This window comes from Notolepis coatsorum, assembly GCF_963971535.1.
Source record: "Notolepis coatsorum genome assembly, chromosome: 5".
In the NCBI taxonomy this organism is placed as follows: domain Eukaryota; kingdom Metazoa; phylum Chordata; class Actinopteri; order Aulopiformes; family Paralepididae; genus Notolepis; species Notolepis coatsorum.
The window spans coordinates 11375819-11397540 of record NC_140169.1 but is presented as its reverse complement, the minus strand read 5'-3'; the positions used below and the strand labels follow the sequence as shown (position 1 = coordinate 11397540).

At 46.4% G+C, this 21722-nt stretch overlaps 1 protein-coding gene across 2 annotated transcripts in view; it reads right to left on the bottom strand.

Moving 5' to 3' along the window:
* map3k19 (mitogen-activated protein kinase kinase kinase 19) overlaps nucleotides 1-21722 on the bottom strand; it is a 92817-nt gene that overhangs the window by 6853 nt on the left and 64242 nt on the right. For both annotated transcript variants that reach the window (XM_084314616.1, XM_084314617.1), the window contains exons 6-8: nucleotides 18684-18922; nucleotides 15880-16132; nucleotides 8342-8550 (exon numbers count right to left, since the gene is read on the bottom strand). In XM_084314616.1, coding sequence (XP_084170742.1) covers nucleotides 8342-8550; nucleotides 15880-16132; nucleotides 18684-18922 — 701 coding nt within the window. The remainder of the gene's footprint in view (nucleotides 1-8341; nucleotides 8551-15879; nucleotides 16133-18683; nucleotides 18923-21722) is intronic.

The following is a 21722-nucleotide window of genomic DNA, read 5'->3' as shown; positions in this document are numbered from 1 at the left end:
TCAAATTTCTATAGCGCCTTTCATGAAACCCAAGGTCGCTTTACAATCAAGAGGGCTAGGGGAATGGGGCAGTAGGGGAAAAGGGGAAAAAGGGGAGGATGAGGGCAGGTAAGGGATAATGAACCTAATCTAAACTAACTAATGGGGAAAAGCCTTGGTGAAGAGGTGTGTTTTGAAAGTGTCCAGGGTTGGGGCGTTGTGGATTTCCGGGGGGAGAGAGTTCCAGAGGGTAGGGGACGCCACGCTGAAGGCTCTGTCACCGAAAGTCCGTAACCTGGTGCAAGGGATGGAGAGGAGACCCAGATCGGAGGATTGTAGGTTCCGGGATGGAGTGTGCTGGTGGAGGAGATCAGACGGCTATCGGAGGGCGAGGGCATGGAGGGACTTGTAGGTGAGGAGCAGGAGTTTAAAAGAGATACGGAACTTGACTGGGAGCCAGTGGAGGTGGATGAAGGTGGGGGTGATGTGCTGCCAGGGCTTGGTGTGAGTGAGAACCCTGGCAGCTGAGTTCTGTACATACTGGAGCCTGTCCATGGCTTTGCTGGGTACCCCGAACAGGACTCCGTTGCAGTAGTCCAACCGGGAGGTGACGAATGAGTGGATCAGGGTCTCAGCCACAGAGTCTGAGAGTGAGGGTCAGAGACGGGACATGTTTCTGAGGTGGTAGAAGGTAGACTTGGTAACAGATTTGATGTGGGAGTGAAATGAAAGTGTGGAGTCGAGGGTGACGCCCAGGTTACGGACTTCGAGAGACGGGGAGATGGAACAGCCGACAACGTGGGGGAGGAGATCTCCAACCTTCCGGAGCAGTGCCTTGGGGGCCACAACCATGAGCTCTGTCTTTTTGCTGTTGAGTTTGAGTAGTTTGGTTGACATCCATGTTTTTATGGCGTGGAGGCAGTTGACTAAAGACTGTGGGGGGAGTTGGGAGGATGGTGAGGTGCTGAGATAGAGCCGAGTATCATCAGCATAACCGTGAAAGTTGAGTCCGTAGTGACATATGATCTGACCGAGGGGGAGCATGTAAATGGTGAAAAGTATAGGGGACCCAGCACGGAGCCTTGGGGGACACCGTGGTTGACTGGGGCCGGGGGGGAGGATGTGACGCTGACAAACCGATCTATTTGTGAGATATGAGTGAAACCAAGACAGAGCTGTACCGGTGATGCCAAGGTTGTCAGAGAGGCATTTGAGGAGGACTGAGTGAGATATTGTTACGACCCTGTGTCAAACGCCGCAGAGAGGTCGAGAAGGATGAGGAGGCTGATGTGTCCGGAGTCTGCAGCAAGGAGGAGGTCATTTGTGATCTTGATGAGGGCGGTCTCTGTGCTGTGGTGTGCTCGGTAGGCTGACTGACCAATCTCCAGAGACCCCTCCAATCTCTAGAGACCCCTCCAATCTCTAGAGACCCCTCCAATCTCTAGAGACCCCTCCAATCTCTAGAGACCCCTCCAATCTCCAGAGACCCCTCCAATCTCTAGAGACCCCTCCAATCTCTAGAGACCCCTCCAATCTCTAGAGACCCCTCCAATCTCCAGAGACCCCTCCAATCCCCAGAGACCCCTCCAATCTCTAGAGACCCCTCCAATCTCCAGAGACCCCTCCAATCCCCAGAGACCCCTCCAATCTCTAGAGACCCCTCCAATCTCCAGAGACCCCTCCAATCCCCAGAGACCCCTCCAATCTCTAGAGACCCCTCCAATCTCTAGAGACCCCTCTAATCCCCAGAGACCCCTCCAATCTCTAGAGACCCCTCTAATCCCCAGAGACCCCTCCAATCTCTAGAGACCCCTCTAATCTCTAGAGACCCCTCTAATCTCCAGAGACCCCTCCAATCTCTAGAGACCCCTCCAATCTCTAGAGACCCCTCCAATTTCCATGTGTAATTTATGGGGAAAACATGGGTCTTATATTCGGACAATACACTCCTGAAATTGATCATTGTTTTAAACCGAATTGTTTAGCTATGTAGAAAACTGGCTGCCAACGTTTATTTTCATCCTGTCCCCTTGATGTCCATCCAATGCAGTGTGTAGACTGCCAAGGAGCTTAGTATACCGGGTAGTTCCATAGAGCGGCATTGTCGGGACCCCCACCTGCTTCTGGTTAGGGTAGTTCCATAGAGCGGCATTGTCGGGACCCCCACCTGCTTCTGGTTAGGGTAGTTCCATAGAGCGGCATTGTCGGGACCCCCACCTGCTTCTGGTTAGGGTAGTTCCATAGAGCGGCATTGTCGGGACCCCCACCTGCTTCTGGTTAGGGTAGTTCCATAGAGCGGCATTGTCGGGACCCCCACCTGCTTCTGGTTAGGGTAGTTCCATAGAGAGGCATTGTCGGGACCCCCACCTGCTTCTGGTTAGGGTAGTTCCATAGAGAGGCATTTTGCACACTTGAGAAATCCCGTTTCTCATGGCCATGTGTGACAAGACGGCCTTCTATAAGGATAAATTATTGACCGTTCTCATGTGTATAGCGCCATCTAGAGGCTCTGATTTATTCTCTAATGACATTACATATCCCCTCCATCATTATTTCCACTAAGTGGAAGTAATGTGTAAAGTTCACACAGATGCAAAATTAACAGTTATTAATAGAACACCTATGCGGTGGAGTAATGCATATACTGTAGTTTAAAGTCCCAGTGCTGTTATACTGAATATCAGCACTCTTGGAATGAGTTCTATAAGAGACATTGGTGATTCTTACTTTAGATGTAAATGTCCAGTAAGGTGAGCAGGTTCGGCACTATATGTTCAATATGACGAGACAAAGAGGTGGATATGTTCAATATGACCAGACAAAGAGGTGGATATGTTCAATATGACCAGACAAAGAGGTGGATATGTTCAATATGACCAGACAAAGAGGTGGATATGTTCAATATGACCAGACAAAGAGGTGGATATGTTCAATATGACCAGACAAAGAGGTGGATATGTTCAATATGACCAGACAAAGAGGTGGTATGTTTAGGGTGACCAGGTGTCCCCCTTTTGGTTGTACTGTCCCACCATTTGACCAAATGTCCCGCGTCCCTCATATTGAGAGGATGTCCCTCTTTTCGAAGCCAAAAAAAAACATGCATCTAAAAGCCCCTTCCTACAGACAGTAAACGTAGCAACCCGCCTCTTGTCCACACACATTGCTCTGATTGGTTATAGTACTTTAGCGCGCTGCTTGCCTGCTTGTAACGTGACTGAGACTGAGTCGTGACGCTACCTCATATCGCAGATCTGATTGGTTATAGTAATTTAGCGCACTGCTCTGCTCGTGAGAGTTGAACTTGTGATGCTACCTCATATCGCAAATCTGATTGGTAAAAAAAAACACAACAACATTACAAGCGAACTAGTTCAAGATGGAAAGCAGTAAAAAGAAACGGACCTGCAGTTACAACCAAGACTGGCAAACGACACATGACTGGGTGAGGCAGATGGCAGGCAATCCGCAGCAGGCTTTGTGTTTTGTGTCATAGTTCGTTTTCAATTGCGCATGGAGGAGAATACGACTTGAAGCGCCACAGTGGACGTGAGTGGCTCACCAAAAAGAAACATCCAGATCTATGGATACGTTTCTTTTTAAACCAAACAATGATAGCCAGACGGACTAGGTCACTGCAGCTGAGATAACAAGTGTCTATCACACAGTACAACACTCCCATTCATACAGGTCAGCCGACTGTGGTATGAAACTAGCTCCTGTCATTTGGCCAGACTCAGATATTGCAAAAAAAATCGTGTAGTCGTACAAAAGCTACATCCATAGTTATGGATGTACTGGCACCTTCCTAGAGTTGTTTGATTGAATTAAAAACCCCAATGGTCCCAGATGACCAAAACACACCATTATTTTCGGTAACTTCTGATGCTTCCAATCATGGCACCATAAAACTTTTCAAAACTATTAATTTGTATTATTATTTTTGTATTATACTACACTGTTTTCCCTAGTTCTGTGTTAACAGGGAATATCAAACAAGACATTCCTGTCAAGTGATGACGTTTAAATATTTAAAACAGATGTTAGGTGGTATTTAATTTGTATTTATTTTGTTTTAACCTTTAACCTTTGATTTAAATATATTCAGTGAAGACCAGTTATTCTAATAAGACATTTTACATTATCTATCTGTCCCACTTTGTCCCACCAAAATCTTACTGTTGTCCCACTTTGTCCCACCAAAATCTTACTGTTGTCCCACTTTTGGACTTTTTGCATCTGGTCACCCTAGGTATGTTCAATATGACCACAAAGAGGTGGTATGTTCAATATGACCACAAAGAGGTGGTATGTTCAATATGACCACAAAGAGGTGGATATGTTCAATATGACCACAAAGAGGTGGTATGTTCAATATGACCAGACAAAGAGGTGGATATGTTCAATATGACCAGACAAAGAGGTGGTATGTTCAATATGACCACAAAGAGGTGGATATGTTCAATATGACCAGACAAAGAGGTGGGTATGTTCAATATGACCACAAAGAGGTGTATATGTTCAATATGACCAGACAAAGAGGTGGATATGTTCAATATGACCACAAAGAGGTGGATATGTTCAATATGACCACAAAGAGGTGGATATGTTCAATATGACCACAAAGAGGTGGATATGTTCAATATGACCAGACAAAGAGGTGGATATGTTCAATATGACCAGACAAAGAGGTGGATATGTTCAATATGACCAGACAAAGAGGTGTATATGTTCAATATGACCACAAAGAGGTGGATATGTTCAATATGACCAGACAAAGAGGTGGATATGTTCAATATGACCAGACAAAGAGGTGGATATGTTCAATATGACCAGACAAAGAGGTGGATATGTTCAATATGACCACAAAGAGGTGGATATGTTCAATATGACCACAAAGAGGTGGATATGTTCAATATGACCACAAAGAGGTGGATATGTTCAATATGACCAGACAAAGAGGTGGATATGTTCAATATGACCAGACAAAGAGGTGGATATGTTCAATATGACCAGACAAAGAGGTGTATATGTTCAATATGACCACAAAGAGGTGGATATGTTCAATATGACCAGACAAAGAGGTGGATATGTTCAATATGACCAGACAAAGAGGTGGATATGTTCAATATGACCAGACAAAGAGGTGGATATGTTCAATATGACCACAAAGAGGTGGATATGTTCAATATGACCACAAAGAGGTGGATATGTTCAATATGACCAGACAAAGAGGTGGATATGTTCAATATGACCAGACAAAGAGGTGGATATGTTCAATATGACCAGACAAAGAGGTGGATATGTTCAATATGACCAGACAGAGGTGGATATGTTCAATATGACCACAAAGAGGTGGATATGTTCAATATGACCAGACAAAGAGGTGGATATGTTCAATATGACCACAAAGAGGTGGTATGTTCAATATGACCACAAAGAGGTGGTATGTTCAATATGACCACAAAGAGGTGGATATGTTCAATATGACCAGACAGAGGTGGATATGTTCAATATGACCACAAAGAGGTGGATATGTTCAATATGACCAGACAAAGAGGTGGATATGTTCAATATGACCACAAAGAGGTGGATATGTTCAATATGACCAGACAAAGAGGTGGATATGTTCAATATGACCAGACAAAGAGGTGGTATGTTCAATATGACCACAAAGAGGTGTATATGTTCAATATGACGAGACAAAGAGGTGGATATGTTCAATATGACCAGACAAAGAGGTGGATATGTTCAATATGACCACAAAGAGGTGGATATGTTCAATATGACCAGACAAAGAGGTGGATATGTTCAATATGACCAGACAAAGAGGTGGATATGTTCAATATGACCACAAAGAGGTGGATATGTTCAATATGACCAGACAAAGAGGTGGTATGTTCAATATGACCAGACAAAGAGGTGGTATGTTCAATATGACCACAAAGAGGTGGATATGTTCAATATGACCACAAAGAGGTGGTATGTTCAATATGACCAGACAAAGAGGTGGTATGTTCAATATGACCAGACAAAGAGGTGGATGTGTTCAATATGACCACAAAGAGGTGGATATGTTCAATATGACCAGACAAAGAGGTGGTATGTTCAATATGACCAGACAAAGAGGTGGTATGTTCAATATGACCAGACAAAGAGGTGGATATGTTCAATATGACCACAAAGAGGTGGATATGTTCAATATGACCAGACAAAGAGGTGGATATGTTCAATATGACCACAAAGAGGTGGATATGTTCAATATGACCAGACAAAGAGGTGGGTATGTTCAATATGACCACAAAGAGGTGGATATGTTCAATATGACCAGACAAAGAGGTGGATATGTTCAATATGACCAGACAAAGAGGTGGATATGTTCAATATGACCACAAAGAGGTGGATATGTTCAATATGACCACAAAGAGGTGGATATGTTCAATATGACCACAAAGAGGTGGATATGTTCAATATGACCAGACAAAGAGGTGGATATGTTCAATATGACCAGACAAAGAGGTGGATATGTTCAATATGACCAGACAAAGAGGTGGTATGTTCAATATGACCAGACAAAGAGGTGGATATGTTCAATATGACCAGACAAAGAGGTGGTATGTTCAATATGACCACAAAGAGGTGGTATGTTCAATATGACCACAAAGAGGTGGTATGTTCAATATGACCACAAAGAGGTGGTATGTTCAATATGACCACAAAGAGGTGGATATGTTCAATATGACCAGACAAAGAGGTGGTATGTTCAATATGACCAGACAAAGAGGTGGATATGTTCAATATGACCAGACAAAGAGGTGGATATGTTCAATATGACCAGACAAAGAGGTGGATATGTTCAATATGACCACAAAGAGGTGGTATGTTCAATATGACCAGACAAAGAGGTGGTATGTTCAATATGACCACAAAGAGGTGGTATGTTCAATATGACCACAAAGAGGTGGATATGTTCAATATGACCAGACAAAGAGGTGGTATGTTCAATATGACCAGACAAAGAGGTGGGTATGTTCAATATGACCAGACAAAGAGGTGGATATGTTCAATATGACCAGACAAAGAGGTGGATATGTTCAATATGACCAGACAAAGAGGTGGATATGTTCAATATGACCAGACAAAGAGGTGGTATGTTCAATATGACCACAAAGAGGTGGATATGTTCAATATGACCAGACAAAGAGGTGGATATGTTCAATATGACCACAAAGAGGTGGTATGTTCAATATGACCACAAAGAGGTGGATATGTTCAATATGACCACAAAGAGGTGGATATGTTCAATATGACCACAAAGAGGTGGATATGTTCAATATGACCACAAAGAGGTGGTATGTTCAATATGACCAGACAAAGAGGTGGATATGTTCAATATGACCACAAAGAGGTGGATATGTTCAATATGACCAGACAAAGAGGTGGATATGTTCAATATGACCAGACAAAGAGGTGGATATGTTCAATATGACGAGACAAAGAGGTGGATATGTTCAATATGACGAGACAAAGAGGTGGATATGTTCAATATGACCACAAAGAGGTGGTATGTTCAATATGACCACAAAGAGGTGGATATGTTCAATATGACGAGACAAAGAGGTGGTATGTTCAATATGACCACAAAGAGGTGGATATGTTCAATATGACCAGACAAAGAGGTGGATATGTTCAATATGACCAGACAAAGAGGTGGATATGTTCAATATGACCAGACAAAGAGGTGGATATGTTCAATATGACCAGACAAAGAGGTGGGTATGTTCAATATGACCAGACAAAGAGGTGGATATGTTCAATATGACCAGACAAAGAGGTGGATATGTTCAATATGACGAGACAAAGAGGTGGATATGTTCAATATGACGAGACAAAGAGGTGTATATGTTCAATATGACGAGACAAAGAGGTGTATATGTTCAATATGACGAGACAAAGAGGTGGATATGTTCAATATGACCACAAAGAGGTGGATATGTTCAATATGACCACAAAGAGGTGGGTATGTTCAATATGACCAGACAAAGAGGTGGTATGTTCAATATGACCAGATATGGACTAGTGCTGTCCTTGACTGAAATTTGTAACCGACCAATAGTCACCAGACTGTTGACTAATCAATTTGTTAATTATTTATTAGATACATGTTTTAAATAGTTTCCTACAAGGACCTCTTTAAATCTAGTACTTATCTTTCAGGAAATAACGCATTAAGCATAAAAGAAAGCTTAAACAACTAATGGACTAACAAAGTGTTGGTCGACTAAAGACCAAAGCAACTGATTCATGGACTGGAAAGGGTCAGCCCTGCCCTGGACTATAACTGTTGATCTACTGTTCTTACCTAGTCAGGCAGACTTGAACAAAGTCCCTGGCGTCGTCTGAGAACCCATCGGGCAAGGGTGGCATCGGCCCCCGGTGCGCCGCGATGTAAAACAAGGCCGCCCTCTTGTCCATATGTGCCAGCGGTGGTTTCCCCGTCGCCATCTCAAACACGGTGCATCCCACACTCCAGATGTCAGACTTCCTTCCATGGCCCGTCTCGCTAATCACCTAGAAAGAAGGCACACTTGGTTGATTTCATGGTAGCAGAAATATAGGAGTCCATGGCGCACTATAATCTGTTTAAAGGAACACGCCAACATTATGAGTCAGACAAGAACATAGATACCAATGTCCTCTGTTCATTCAGTAGAAAGCTATCCAACTGCAAGCTAGCCTAGCTTAAAACTCCAGAAGAGGTGTTTTTGGTAAACGGACCGTATTTGTTACAAAGGGTCAGATTAAACCGAATATATATATTTACTGCTTGAGATCCCTTGTATAATATTTGTATATCGTTTGATATCCCTTGTTTATTCTTTGTATATATACACGGAATATCCCTTTACCTGGGTACAAACCAGACCATAATATTCGCTCTCCTATTGGACAGCGACCCCTAGGCGCCAACGACCATACCCCCAATGGCAAGTTCAAAGGCAACGCCAAGGCATGTCTCAACATGTCCAGGTCTGCGCAGTAATACGAGACAGAACTGAGGTTGGCACTAGATAATTCACCTTACGTATAAATATGGCGCAGGTGGAAACAGCAGGAGTTCATTCAGTTCATCGTTCGTTCATTCCTAGTAAAGCCTTCACCACGAGTCAACGACCAAGTGAAGTGAGCAACCTTGCGTCTAAATAGAGCACTTAGAATATGTGCGAATCGGATAGTAAAAGTGTCAGAGTTTAGTGAAGTAACGTCAAGTTCAACCTAGTTTAATGTGAAGGATAGTGCACAGGAGAATCTACACCGGCGAATGCAGAACCATTTTCTGGTTGGATTATATTGCTTTGGTACCGTGACTGCTGGAGCAGAGAACCGTCTACCCCACTATCGTGTGGGATCTACCCCTGTGAGGAGCACCCTCGAGCCCGCCTCTAGGACCAGAGGCTGGCTAGCTTTCATCCATGCTGTCGAGCATACTGGATTATAGCTGTTGCTTTGTCTGCCGATCAAGGAATTACATGTACCGACTCCCGTAGCTGGAGCTTCTTTATTCTTCGTTGACCCAGACTTTGCACCCGAACATTCCTCTACCCTGCCGGTTTACAACCGGAGGGAACCCCCCAGTGTCTCCAGCTGACTACTAGTGTGCCTTATGTAATTGCTATGCTACAGGTGGCGTCAGTTATACCCATCTTACTATTCTCATGGACTTACGCTCTTGACCTACTTTAAGTGTTCTTCGCCTTACAAGCGCAAGTATAATTCTCAATCTGTAACCTACCGTTGCTGCTCTAATAATAATAAATCCCTCTAACTATAACTTTATGTGTCATTGCCGTATTCTTGTGTGGGTGTTCACCAGATATATTCATGTACTGTATGGCCAGTAATTAAAGTACATAACTAAGTAGTGGTTTAATAATACCATACTCTCAATACAGTCAGGGAATTGTACCCCTCAGTTACAATTGGTCCTTCGAGCCGGAGGGTATCAGTGTAATATCTAATATAATATTGATATTAACCATGGCCAGCGGTGAACACTCCCCAAGCGGCTCTCCCAAGCTAGAACGCCCGCAGCGCAGACGTCAGCCACCTCCCTATCTAGAGGACTACGCTGTCAGTCTAATACCTAGCTTTAAACAGACGTTAAATGCGGATAAAGCGGATAGTCAAAGCATGTCAAATCCTACCGACCAGGCGACCCGACCAGTAGAGACCCCAGTGGATTCAGACCAAACTGACTCAGCTCACGGGGGGGACCAGGTGGGACATGACCAGACTATACCTCCAGACAACGTCACCGGGAGAGTCCCCGGAGAGCTCCAGGATAAAGAAAGCGCTCCGGGGAGGGGAACCCGACACACAACCAAGAGAAGAGAAGCGCGCCCAGGAGATGGATCTCGAGGCGCGCCCAGAGAACAGATCTCCAACGAGCACTGTCAGAAGCCGATCACCTCCGTCAGTGTCATCCCCCAGCGAGGCGGACCAGATGCTGGCGCAGGCATTCATCGCCACCCTGGCAGCCTCCACCGAACGCGATCGACTTCAGGGTGAACGCGATCGACTTCAAGCACAGACGCTTAGTGAGCGCGAACACTCTACCATGGAAAGAGAGCGCCTCCAGGCTCAACAGACGAGCGAGCGCGAACAATCTGCAGACCAACGAGAGCGCCTTCACGCGCAACTCCAAGCGCAAGCCCTTAGTGAACGCGAACACGCTGCAACCGAGCGAGAGCGCTTCCAGGCGCAACAAAGGAGTGAAGACGACCGCATAAGACTGGAGATCAGACGCCTTCAGACGGAAGAGAACATTGAAAGAGGCCGCGCCGATGCACAGCGCGCCGCCGCCAATGCACAGCGCGACGCCGCCCATGCCAGCGCCGATGCACAGCGCGCCGCCGCCAATGCACAGCGCGACGCCGCCCATGCCAGCGCCAATGCACAGCGCGACGCCGCCAATGCACAGCGCGACACCGCCAATACCCAGCGCGAAGCACAGCGCGACGCCGCCAATGCAGAGCGCGACGCCGCCCATGCCCAGCGCGAAGCAGAGCGCGACCGGCTGCAGGCGCAGATGATAGAACAATTGATTGCCATGGCGACACCCCCTCGCTCCGCACGGAGCTCCCGTAGATCATCACGACAAGGGTCTAGGGCACATTCCCCTACCCGACGAAGCGACCCGGGACCCGGCCAACAAGAGGATCCTGTCTACGTCTCCGACCCCCCTCCCCGACCGGTCCATACGAGACCCAGCCACCGGGAAGAACCGGCCTACGTAGCCGAGAGACTGACTAGAAGACTCCAGGACCTAGCAGAGGAAGAGGAAGAGGAGGAATGTCAAGCCGACCAGCAGCAACGTACTCTGGACCAGGAGGCCCAGTACAGCCCCGACGTCAGACCCGAGTCACTGCACTACAAACCCCCGACCCAACTCACGGGTGAGTTTGACGTACAGTCAGCACCGAGGAACAGCACCTGGGTACCCGGCCCCTGGTACCCACCAAGTACCAACCCACGACAACACGTACGGGGAGACTCGCCCAGGAGGCCTCTTCCCCAACGCTCACCAATGTGCCAGCCATCCATGGCATCGTACCTTGGCACACCGACGTTCCCAGACTTTACGCGCGAGGACAGAGCACAGTACACGGAATTACGGATGTGCTTGGAGACTATGATGTCCGACGTCCCTGATGAGTCGTACAAATATGCCATCCTCCTCAAGCATCTCAAGGTGCCCAGAGCGCATAATATAGCGCTGGCATATTCCAACTCAAGCACCCCATACTCCGCGGCTCTAGTAGCCCTCGACCAGCGTTATGGACGCATATGGGACTACGTGATACAAGAAATAAGGAATATTGACCGTCTCCCCCCAGCCACAGACAATCGATCATTGGATGACCTCTCTATCAAGGTACAATCCCTGGTAGGGATGCTGGGGTCCCAAAAGGAAAAAGGGAGACACAAACTATATGCTAACTCTAATGTAGAACGAATATTAGAGAAGCTCCCTCCAGCCCGCCAAGAGCGCTTTAGGCGGCAGAGAGACCACCGTGATCCCGATGGTCCCGAGCCATCCCTCCTAGACCTGGCCGACTTCCTCGCGAGAGAAGTCAGCAGCCTACGACTGGATACGTTCGTGCGGAGTGGACCAAGCCCAAGAGATGGACCTCGGAGATCCAATGATAACCGCCGGTTGGTGACCGTTATGCACCAAGCCGAATCAGTACCGCGGCACAAGAACCACAACACTCCCTCGACGAAAGAGAAGTGGAAGATTGTATGCCAGTACTGCGAGAAAGAACATTGGCTGTCTCAATGTGACACTTTCAAGAAGATGACCGCTGACGAGGTGAGTCAGTGGATCAAAGCCAACCGCCGCTGTTACCGCTGTGCGCGCAGCCATATGGCAGCCGAGTGCCGCTTAAAGAAGAAATGCAGCAGGTGTGACGGCGCCCACTTGGATGTCTTGCATGACAGCAACAGGAAGAAACTCGCACCCCCAAGTAGCACCAGAGTAAACGTCATGTATATCGACCCCGCCAGCAGCGGAAGCTCCCGAGTGCTCTTGAAAGTGGTCCGAGTGATATTAAGCTACGAGGACAAGGTCATGGACACTTACGCCGTCCTTGACGATGGGTCAGAAAAGACTCTCCTCCTCGCATCCGCCGCAGCCCGGCTGGGTCTGCGGGGTGCCAAAGGAACAATGACAATCCGTACCATAAGAAGAGACCAGAAGACCATAAAGGGTGAAAATGTCTCCTTCAAGATAGCAGCGGTGGACCAGCCCGAGAAGCAGTATAGCATCACCAACGTCTTCACCAGCCACGACATAGGCCTGTCACAGTACACCTACCCCATCCCACAGCTGATGGCGAAGTACGAGCACCTACGCAGACTACCTATACCGCTTATCGACGGCGCCACACCGACCCTGCTTATAGGCTCCGACCACGCGGACCTCATTCTCCCAATTGAGGCGGCCCACATCGGACCCAAAGGATGCCCAGTCGCGGTTCAGACCCGACTGGGGTGGACGCTCCAGGGCCCCCTCTACGGACTTGACAGTCAACCCACGTCTACACGCTGCCTGCACACAAAGGTGAGCGACACCGGCCACTCTCCCGTACAGCCCGTTGAGAGGCTATTGACATTAGACGAGAGGCCTGTGAGAGAACCGTGGGCACAAGAAGAGGGAGTTCCGAACTCCACCCCCCTCAGCTGCGCTCCAAGCGACGTAGCTGACCTCGAACCCAGCACCCCAACCGACTTCTTGATTGGGCGGCCGGAACCGGCCCCTCCTCAGACGGGGTACAGACCAAACAAGAGGAACAGACGGAGGATGTGGAGACACAGCCAAGCACAGCCCAGTATACCCAGGAGGGCCGACCTGCCTCACCGCCACACCCGACCCGTGGCGAGGCTGATAGAGATGCCAGGGCTCCCTGACTCCCTTGATGACGATCATGACCTACTGACTTTGTAGATTGCCCTACTCCCCACAACAGACATTGAGTAGTTGACAAGACGATTAATCTGTCTTTGCTTTATCTAATTAGGTGCGGACTAATTAGGAGGCGGCTGTTACAAAGGGTCAGATTAAACCGAATATATATATTTACTGCTTGAGATCCCTTGTATAATATTTGTATATCGTTTGATATCCCTTGTATATTCTTTGTATATATACACAGAATATCCCTTTACCTGGGTACAAACCAGACCATAATATTCGCTCTCCTATTGGACAGCGACCCCTAGGCGCCAACGACCATACCCCCAATGGCAAGTTCAAAGGCAACGCCAAGGCATGTCTCAACATGTCCAGGTCTGCGCAGTAATACGAGACAGAACTGAGGTTGGCACTAGATAATTCACCTTACGTATAAATACGGCGCTGGTGGAAACAGCAGGAGTTCATTCAGTTCATCGTTCGTTCATTCCTAGTAAAGCCTTCACCACGAGTCAACGACCAAGTGAAGTGAGCAACCTTGCGTCTAAATAGAGCACTTAGAATATGTGCGAATCGGATAGTAAAAGTGTCAGAGTTTAGTGAAGTAACGTCAAGTTCAACCTAGTTTAATGTGAAGGATAGTGCACAGGAGAATCTACACCGGCGAATGCAGAACCATTTTCTGGTTGGATTATATTGCTTTGGTACCGTGACTGCTGGAGCAGAGAACCGTCTACCCCACTATCGTGTGGGATCTACCCCTGTGAGGAGCACCCTCGAGCCCGCCTCTAGGACCAGAGGCTGGCTAGCTTTCATCCATGCTGTCGAGCATACTGGATTATAGCTGTTGCTTTGTCTGCCGATCAAGGAATTACATGTACCGACTCCCGTAGCTGGAGCTTCTTTATTCTTCGTTGACCCAGACTTTGCACCCGAACATTCCTCTACCCTGCCGGCTTACAACCGGAGGGAACCCCCCAGTGTCTCCAGCTGACTACTAGTGTGCCTTATGTAATTGCTATGCTACAGGTGGCGTCAGTTATACCCATCTTACTATTCTCATGGACTTACGCTCTTGACCTACTTTAAGTGTTCTTCGCCTTACAAGCGCAAGTATAATTCTCAATCTGTAACCTACCGTTGCTGCTCTAATAATAATAAATCCCTCTAACTAGAACTTTATGTGTCATTGCCGTATTCTTGTGTGGGTGTTCACCAGATATATTCATGTACTGTATGGCCAGTAATTAAAGTACATAACTAAGTAGTGGTTTAATAATACCATACTCTCAATACAGTCAGGGAATTGTACCCCTCAGTTACAGTATTCATATAGCTCTTTTATCCAAAGCGCTTCACAATTTATGTTTCACATTTACCCATTCACGTTCACTCACCGACGGCGGAGGCAACCATGCAAGGTGCCAACCTGCTCATTGGCAGCAGTTAGGGGTTAAGTGTCAGATTACCAGATGACCGCACTACCTCCTGAGACACTGTCTGTCTGTTGCCCCTTTTGTTTTTGTCCGTATCCGCTTCACATTAAAGATTGCAGCCGGATAGCTTTCTACTGAACGCACAGAGGAATTTCTATCTATCTTCTTGTCTGACTTTGGAGAAGACGGTAAGCGCATTTCCCATAACATTGGTGTGCCCCTTTAAAAGTAGCTAAGCACCTATCTACCCAAATCCATTTCAGCCCAAGAAGGGAGTTCTGATTAATTTCATCCATCTAGTAACTCTAGTTCATCGTGAATTTGAACACCCGAACAGATCTAAAATAAGTAATCCTACTAAAATATGCGTTATGGTGCTCATTGCCCTACTTCAAAGCAACCCTTTTGGGTATGGAACGTCACACGAGCCATGGTTTCCATCAAACGGTTCATACAATCACTTGTGAGGCAAGAAGATGATGGTGCAAGATGTTGATACTTCACTGTTCATAACTTTTTCACATTACTGCTCAATTGCACAGCCCTGCTGAATATTCCATCCCACTGTATTGTTATTTCTATTCTAATTAGTGTATATTCTTGACCACATCATGCACAATTGTACAGCCCTGTCCTATTTTATTTTGTAATTCTATTCTATTCTATTGTGCTTCTATTTTAATTTAGTTTATATTCCATTTTATTTGATTCTACCGTAATTGTCTGTCTGTTAATGTCGCGCCAAAAAATTACCAAATCAAATTCCTTGTATGTGTAAACTACTCGGCAACAGAGACCTTTCTGATTGAACACTGGTTAACTTTGTCTTCACCACCAAACGGCACCTAGGTATGGAAAGCCGAAAGGGCCACATTTATGCCTCAATTACCCACCCGTTTGTACAATTATCGCCGTAAAATTATCGGCGCCATGCATAGAATAATAAACGGCGCCATGCGTCGAGCCGCCATACCTAGGTCCATATCTTACTTCAGGCGCCATCCAGTAAGGCGTTCCGTGGACGGACTTGAGCAGGTCTCCGCTGTGGCTGTCGGTGTGGCTCAGGTAGCTGAGGCGCCGGGCACAGCCGAAGTCGATGAGCTTCACCACGCCGGTGGGCATCAGCATGGTGTTGTTCCCCTTCAGGTCGCGGTGGATCACTCTGTTCAGGTGGAGGTACGCCACCCCCTGCAGGATCTGACGGGTGTACAGGGCCAGCACCCGCTCAGGCAAAGGACCAAATCTAAGGGACGGCATGTGGGTTGTACTTGAAGCTAAATTCAGGCGTAGCCAGTCACACACATGGTAGGACATAGGCAATTTGACATGGGGGACGACGACTTAAACATTTTAGACATTTAAACGTGCAGTATGTAGTTTTGGGGGATACGTTTTCAGCTCAAGAGTTCCCTGGGCTGTTTAAACAACTTATATTTCAGTTGTTACAACCCCCTGATATCTTATATTTCAGCTGTTACAACCCCCCTATGTTTTGTTTTTTTCTTACGATACTAGACACTCTCGCACACCTTGGTGGTAACCCATGGGACTGAAATAAATGACGATCGAATCTTGATAGGTGGCAATGTCGCCTACCTTTTGAGTACATCTGGGCCAGTTGGTCCTGTCCCCCATGAACTCAAACTGTTTGTGAGAGAGGTGGCAATAGTGATCGGTGTGGAGCGAACGATTGGAGATTATCATGAAGATGAAAAACAAGGTGAAGACTATCCAGAAGGTGCGTTTTCACCAGACTACGTTGGAGTCCGCATTTCTGGTAAATCAAAAAAATAGCAACCGGCCGGGGATGTAACGGTATCTGTTCAGAGCGTCTCACCGCGCCGCAGTAGTCGCAAGAGCACGCTCAGAGCCCGAATATTTCACTGAAATGTTCAGCGATAGCGACACAGACAGCGGGATTACCGAGTCAGACCCAGATGAGCCGGAGTCGATGCCAAGTCGAGAGGCAGGTCTGGTAATATTGACATTGAATTTCATAACTAATATGTGTGAATAATTAGAGAATCCATAATGTAAAAGCAGGGCTTAGCCAAAAGTGATATTATTGGTGTTAGATAGACATTCCAAACCAACCCCCTCTCAGGGTAAGACTGGATTAGAGAACAGTTGCAGGTCATAAAAGCCCTCAGGGGACAACCAAGACTATGTAAATAAGTCACACCCCACAGAAAACGGTGACTCATTTTACTGGCAGAGGGACAGCTGGTCTAACCGAGATTAGAGGTCACAGAAAATATAATTACATTATATTAGTTTAGAATGAAAAACAATATTGGAATAATAACAAGATTATAGTAATCAAATTAGAAGGTAACTTACAAAGAAGATTTGAATACCATTTTAGGAATGTCAAAAACTGGAAGTAATAAAGCTATTTCCTTTAAATCATAGAGTAATACAAAGTGCCAGTTTGGTAAATAGGGTTTGGTGCTGGCTCTTGTGGACTGATTGGTATTAACCTAGAAAGCAATGACTGTACTGGGTTGATGCTAAATAGGCCATAGATTCATTACACAAACCATATAAAGGGAATGTTAAAAGGTCTGATTCATCAGACCTCCCCTCTGTTCACTGAAGGAAGACACCGGCAAGGAGATCGAGGAGGGGGGGGGCCAGCTAGCCCCCACAGAGGAAATCAGGGGGGGCGGACCGCCTCCCCCAGAAGATTATCTGAGGAGAACTCCATATATAGAATTAAGAAAGCTGATTGGACCAACGTATTATTAGAATAATGTGCTACTATTGGGGGAAATCAGAGTATAAATAAGAATGTAGAGGAGAGAGAGAGGAGGCCAGCCCACCGACCCATCCCCAGGGGGTCAGGCTGAGCCTCCATCCATCCACCAGAGAATGTGCTGTTATGCATGTGAGTAGAATCATGGACTCATTCTTGTTGGTTAGAATAACATGTACAGATTCCTACCTTAGACCAGGTTGTGCCCATGTGTATGGCTTAGTACATTCTCGTTTCATACATAACATGACTACTATTTATGTGCAGAACTGTCTTGATGTGAAGAGCCACATGTGTCTGGGCTATTTGACTATATAAACCTCATCAACCCTTTTGTACAAAGCATGTATTATGATGAATAATTCCTGTATGTAACTGATGCCTTATCCACCTTTGGCCCTGATGGCTTGTCGTACAGAACTTGTAAGTCGCTTTGGATAAAAGCGTCAGCTAAATGACTAAATGTAAATGTAAATGTATTGGCAAATAAATCAGTTTGGACCATAAGTTCCTCTTTTGTCTGGCTACACAAGTTATTTCTCATCTGACTAAGTCAGGACCATGTTTCTATCACTCTCCTTTTCCTCCTTCCGGGTGGCAACCTTATTGTGCTGTAAATAACCTTAGGTATTGTATAGAATATACGACACAGGTAAGACTACCCATGGTGGTTTTGTGAATAGAACACTAATATGTATCAACATGAGCCCTTTGACCTGGAAATGTATAAGTGTCAGACGAGCAACAAGCACAAACCGTGCATGCTTCACAAAAGACACGATATCTCTCTTCCTATAAAATGAGCAGGGATTTTGGGGAAATGGCCACTCTTTAGCCTGGGATTGCGCAGGAACGGATGTATGTAGAAATAAATATGTTTTTTTCCCTGTTGGAGTAGAAAGATAAGCCTTTCAAATGAGCCATAGTATGTCTCCATAGCTATAATATAATATGGGTCTACAAACATCGTCAAAACGGTCTGAAACGCTGGCGCCAGGGAGTAAACTTGGGAAAACAGCGGGGCAGTCAATGAGTTCACCTGTGCAGGATGCTGGCGATGGACCCTCCTGGGACGTACTCCATGAAGATGCTGACCACGTGGCGGCGGAGCGAGGTCCCCAGGAAGCCCACGATGTTGCCGTGCTGGAGGGTCTTCAGCAGCTCCACCTCGTCCTGCAGACGGCCGTACTCCCTGTCCGCCACCTCGCGGTCCGACGTGTGGAGGCTCACCTGCTTCACCGCGATCAGCTGACCCTGGCTGGTCAGACCACAGTATACCTGGAGGGAGGGGCGGGTTAAAACTAGAGATGTCCGATATTATCGGCCGATATTGGCATTAAAATGTATTATCAGGAATTATCGGTATCGGTTAAATATTTTCTTTTAATTATTTTTTATGTATTTAACCTTTATTTACCCAGGCAAGCAAGTAAGAACAAATTCTTACTTCATTTATTGTAAAAAGTAAGCATAATGTTGTGTTAATTCCACGACAAGAGATATGTAATGTTAATTACCTGAAATTATTCAGTTTTTTGGTATCAATTGATATCGGTATCGGAAATTAAGAGTTGGGCAATATCGGTATATCGGATATCGGTAAAAATGCCAAAGGACATACTTGACTCCTATAAGACTGTGCCGAATGGGGCTCAAACAAGATTCCAAATGCACCCAATGTACAAATGGGGACGAAGGGACATTTATGCACATGTATTGGGACTGCTCACCAGTTAAGGCATTCTGGAAAGATGTGACCCAACAAATATCAAAACTCGTATCTTGGAATATACCTGTACACCCCTCGGTATTGCTGTTGAATGATGTTTTTGAGTTTGCAGTGAATCCACAGCTAAAGAGATTGGTTTTATCGGGTATCACAGTAGCCAAAAAGCTGATCGCATCACACTGGTTTCAACCGGAAAAAATGTGCCGTAAAGTTTGGTTTCTTACATATCTCGATGTAATTTACCATGAAATATCTACAGCAAGAATTCTGGGTCTCAATGAATCCAAAATGTCAATGTGGTTAGAAGTGGTGGAGAGAATAAAAGCTAGCTTATAATGGTAGTGTCTGGTTAGGTGCGAGGGATAGTGGAGGTACTTCTCAAGGTGGGGTCCGGGAGGGGGGGGTTCGAGCTGAGCATATGTATGTAGGGTTTTTTTTTTAGATAACAGGTATTATGGGTATATCTTATATAAAACAACTAACCAAAATGTGATCTCATTGGATGTGCCCTGACAATTAATGCTTGTATATCTTATCGTGTGTTGTCATGTTTGTTTATATGTTTGTTTTAAAAAAGAATAAAAAAATAAAATACAAAAAAATGCCAATATCGAACATCCCTAATTGAGATTTCCAAGAGAAATTAGATGTGGTTGTACCTGGGAGAAGCCCAGTACAACCACAGTTTGACACTGTTGACCACTAGGAGCTGCCCAGTACAACCACAGTCTGACACTGTTGACCACTAGGAGCCGCCCAGTACAACCACAGTCTGACACTGTTGACCACTAGGAGCTGCCCAGTACAACCACAGTCTGAGACTGTTGACCACTAGGAGCTGCCCAGTACAATCAGTCTGATACTGTTGACCACTAGGAGCTGCCCAGTACAACCAGTCTGACACTGTTGACCACTAGGAGCTGCCCAGTACAACCAGTCTGACACTGTTGACCACTAGGAGCTGCCCAGTACAACCACAGTCTGACACTGTTGACCACTAGGAGCTGCCCAGTACAACTACAGTCTGACACTGTTGACCACTAGGAGCTGCCCAGTACAACCACAGTCTGACACTGTTGACCACTAGGAGCCGCCCAGTACAACCACAGTCTGACACTGTTGACCACTAGGAGCCGCCCAGTACAACCACAGTCTGACACTGTTGACCACTAGGAGCTGCCCAGTACAACCACAGTCTGACACTGTTGACCACTAGGAGCCGCCCAGTACAACCACAGTCTGACACTGTTGACCACTAGGAGCCGCCCAGTACAACCACAGTCTGACACTGTTGACCACTAGGAGCTGCCCAGTACAACCACAGTCTGACACTGTTAACCACTAGGAGCTGCCCAGTACAACCACAGTCTGACACTGTTAACCACTAGGAGCTGCCCAGTACAACCACAGTCTGACACTGTTGACCACTAGGAGCTGCCCAGTACAACCACAGTCTGACACTGTTGACCACTAGGAGCTGCCCAGTACAACCACAGTCTGACACTGTTGACCACTAGGAGCTGCCCAGTACAACCACAGTCTGACACTGTTGACCACTAGGAGCTGCCCAGTACAACCACAGTCTGACACTGTTGACCACTAGGAGCCGCCCAGTACAACCACAGTCTGACACTGTTGACCACTAGGAGCTGCCCAGTACAACCACAGTCTGACACTGTTAACCACTAGGAGCTGCCCAGTACAACCACAGTCTGACACTGTTAACCACTAGGAGCTGCCCAGTACAACCACAGTCTGACACTGTTGACCACTAGGAGCTGCCCAGTACAACCACAGTCTGACACTGTTAACCACTAGGAGCTGCCCAGTACAACCACAGTCTGACACTGTTGACCACTAGGAGCTGCCCAGTACAACCACAGTCTGACACTGTTGACCACTAGGAGCTGCCCAGTACAACCACAGTCTGACACTGTTGACCACTAGGAGCTGCCCAGTACAACCAGTCTGACACTGTTGACCACTAGGAGCTGCCCAGTACAACCACAGTCTGACACTGTTGACCACTAGGAGCTGCCCAGTACAACCACAGTCTGACACTGTTGACCACTGAGCAGCTCCACCAGAGCAGTTTGGGGGTTTAAGTGCCTCGCTCAAGGGCACTTCAACCCAGATTTTTACTGCCGGTCCGGGGGATTGAACCGGTGACCTTCTGGGTCACAACCCTGCTTCTCTAACCTTTAGGCCACCGCTGCCCCAAATTAAAAGTCATCGAGACAAAGAGAGAGCGAGAGAGAAGCCGTCAGGCGGCAGTCTGTCAAGCTGAATTCATTTAGCAGGGATTATGTTTTTGAGGCAGTAATAACGATCTCTATGACTTGTGTGTGT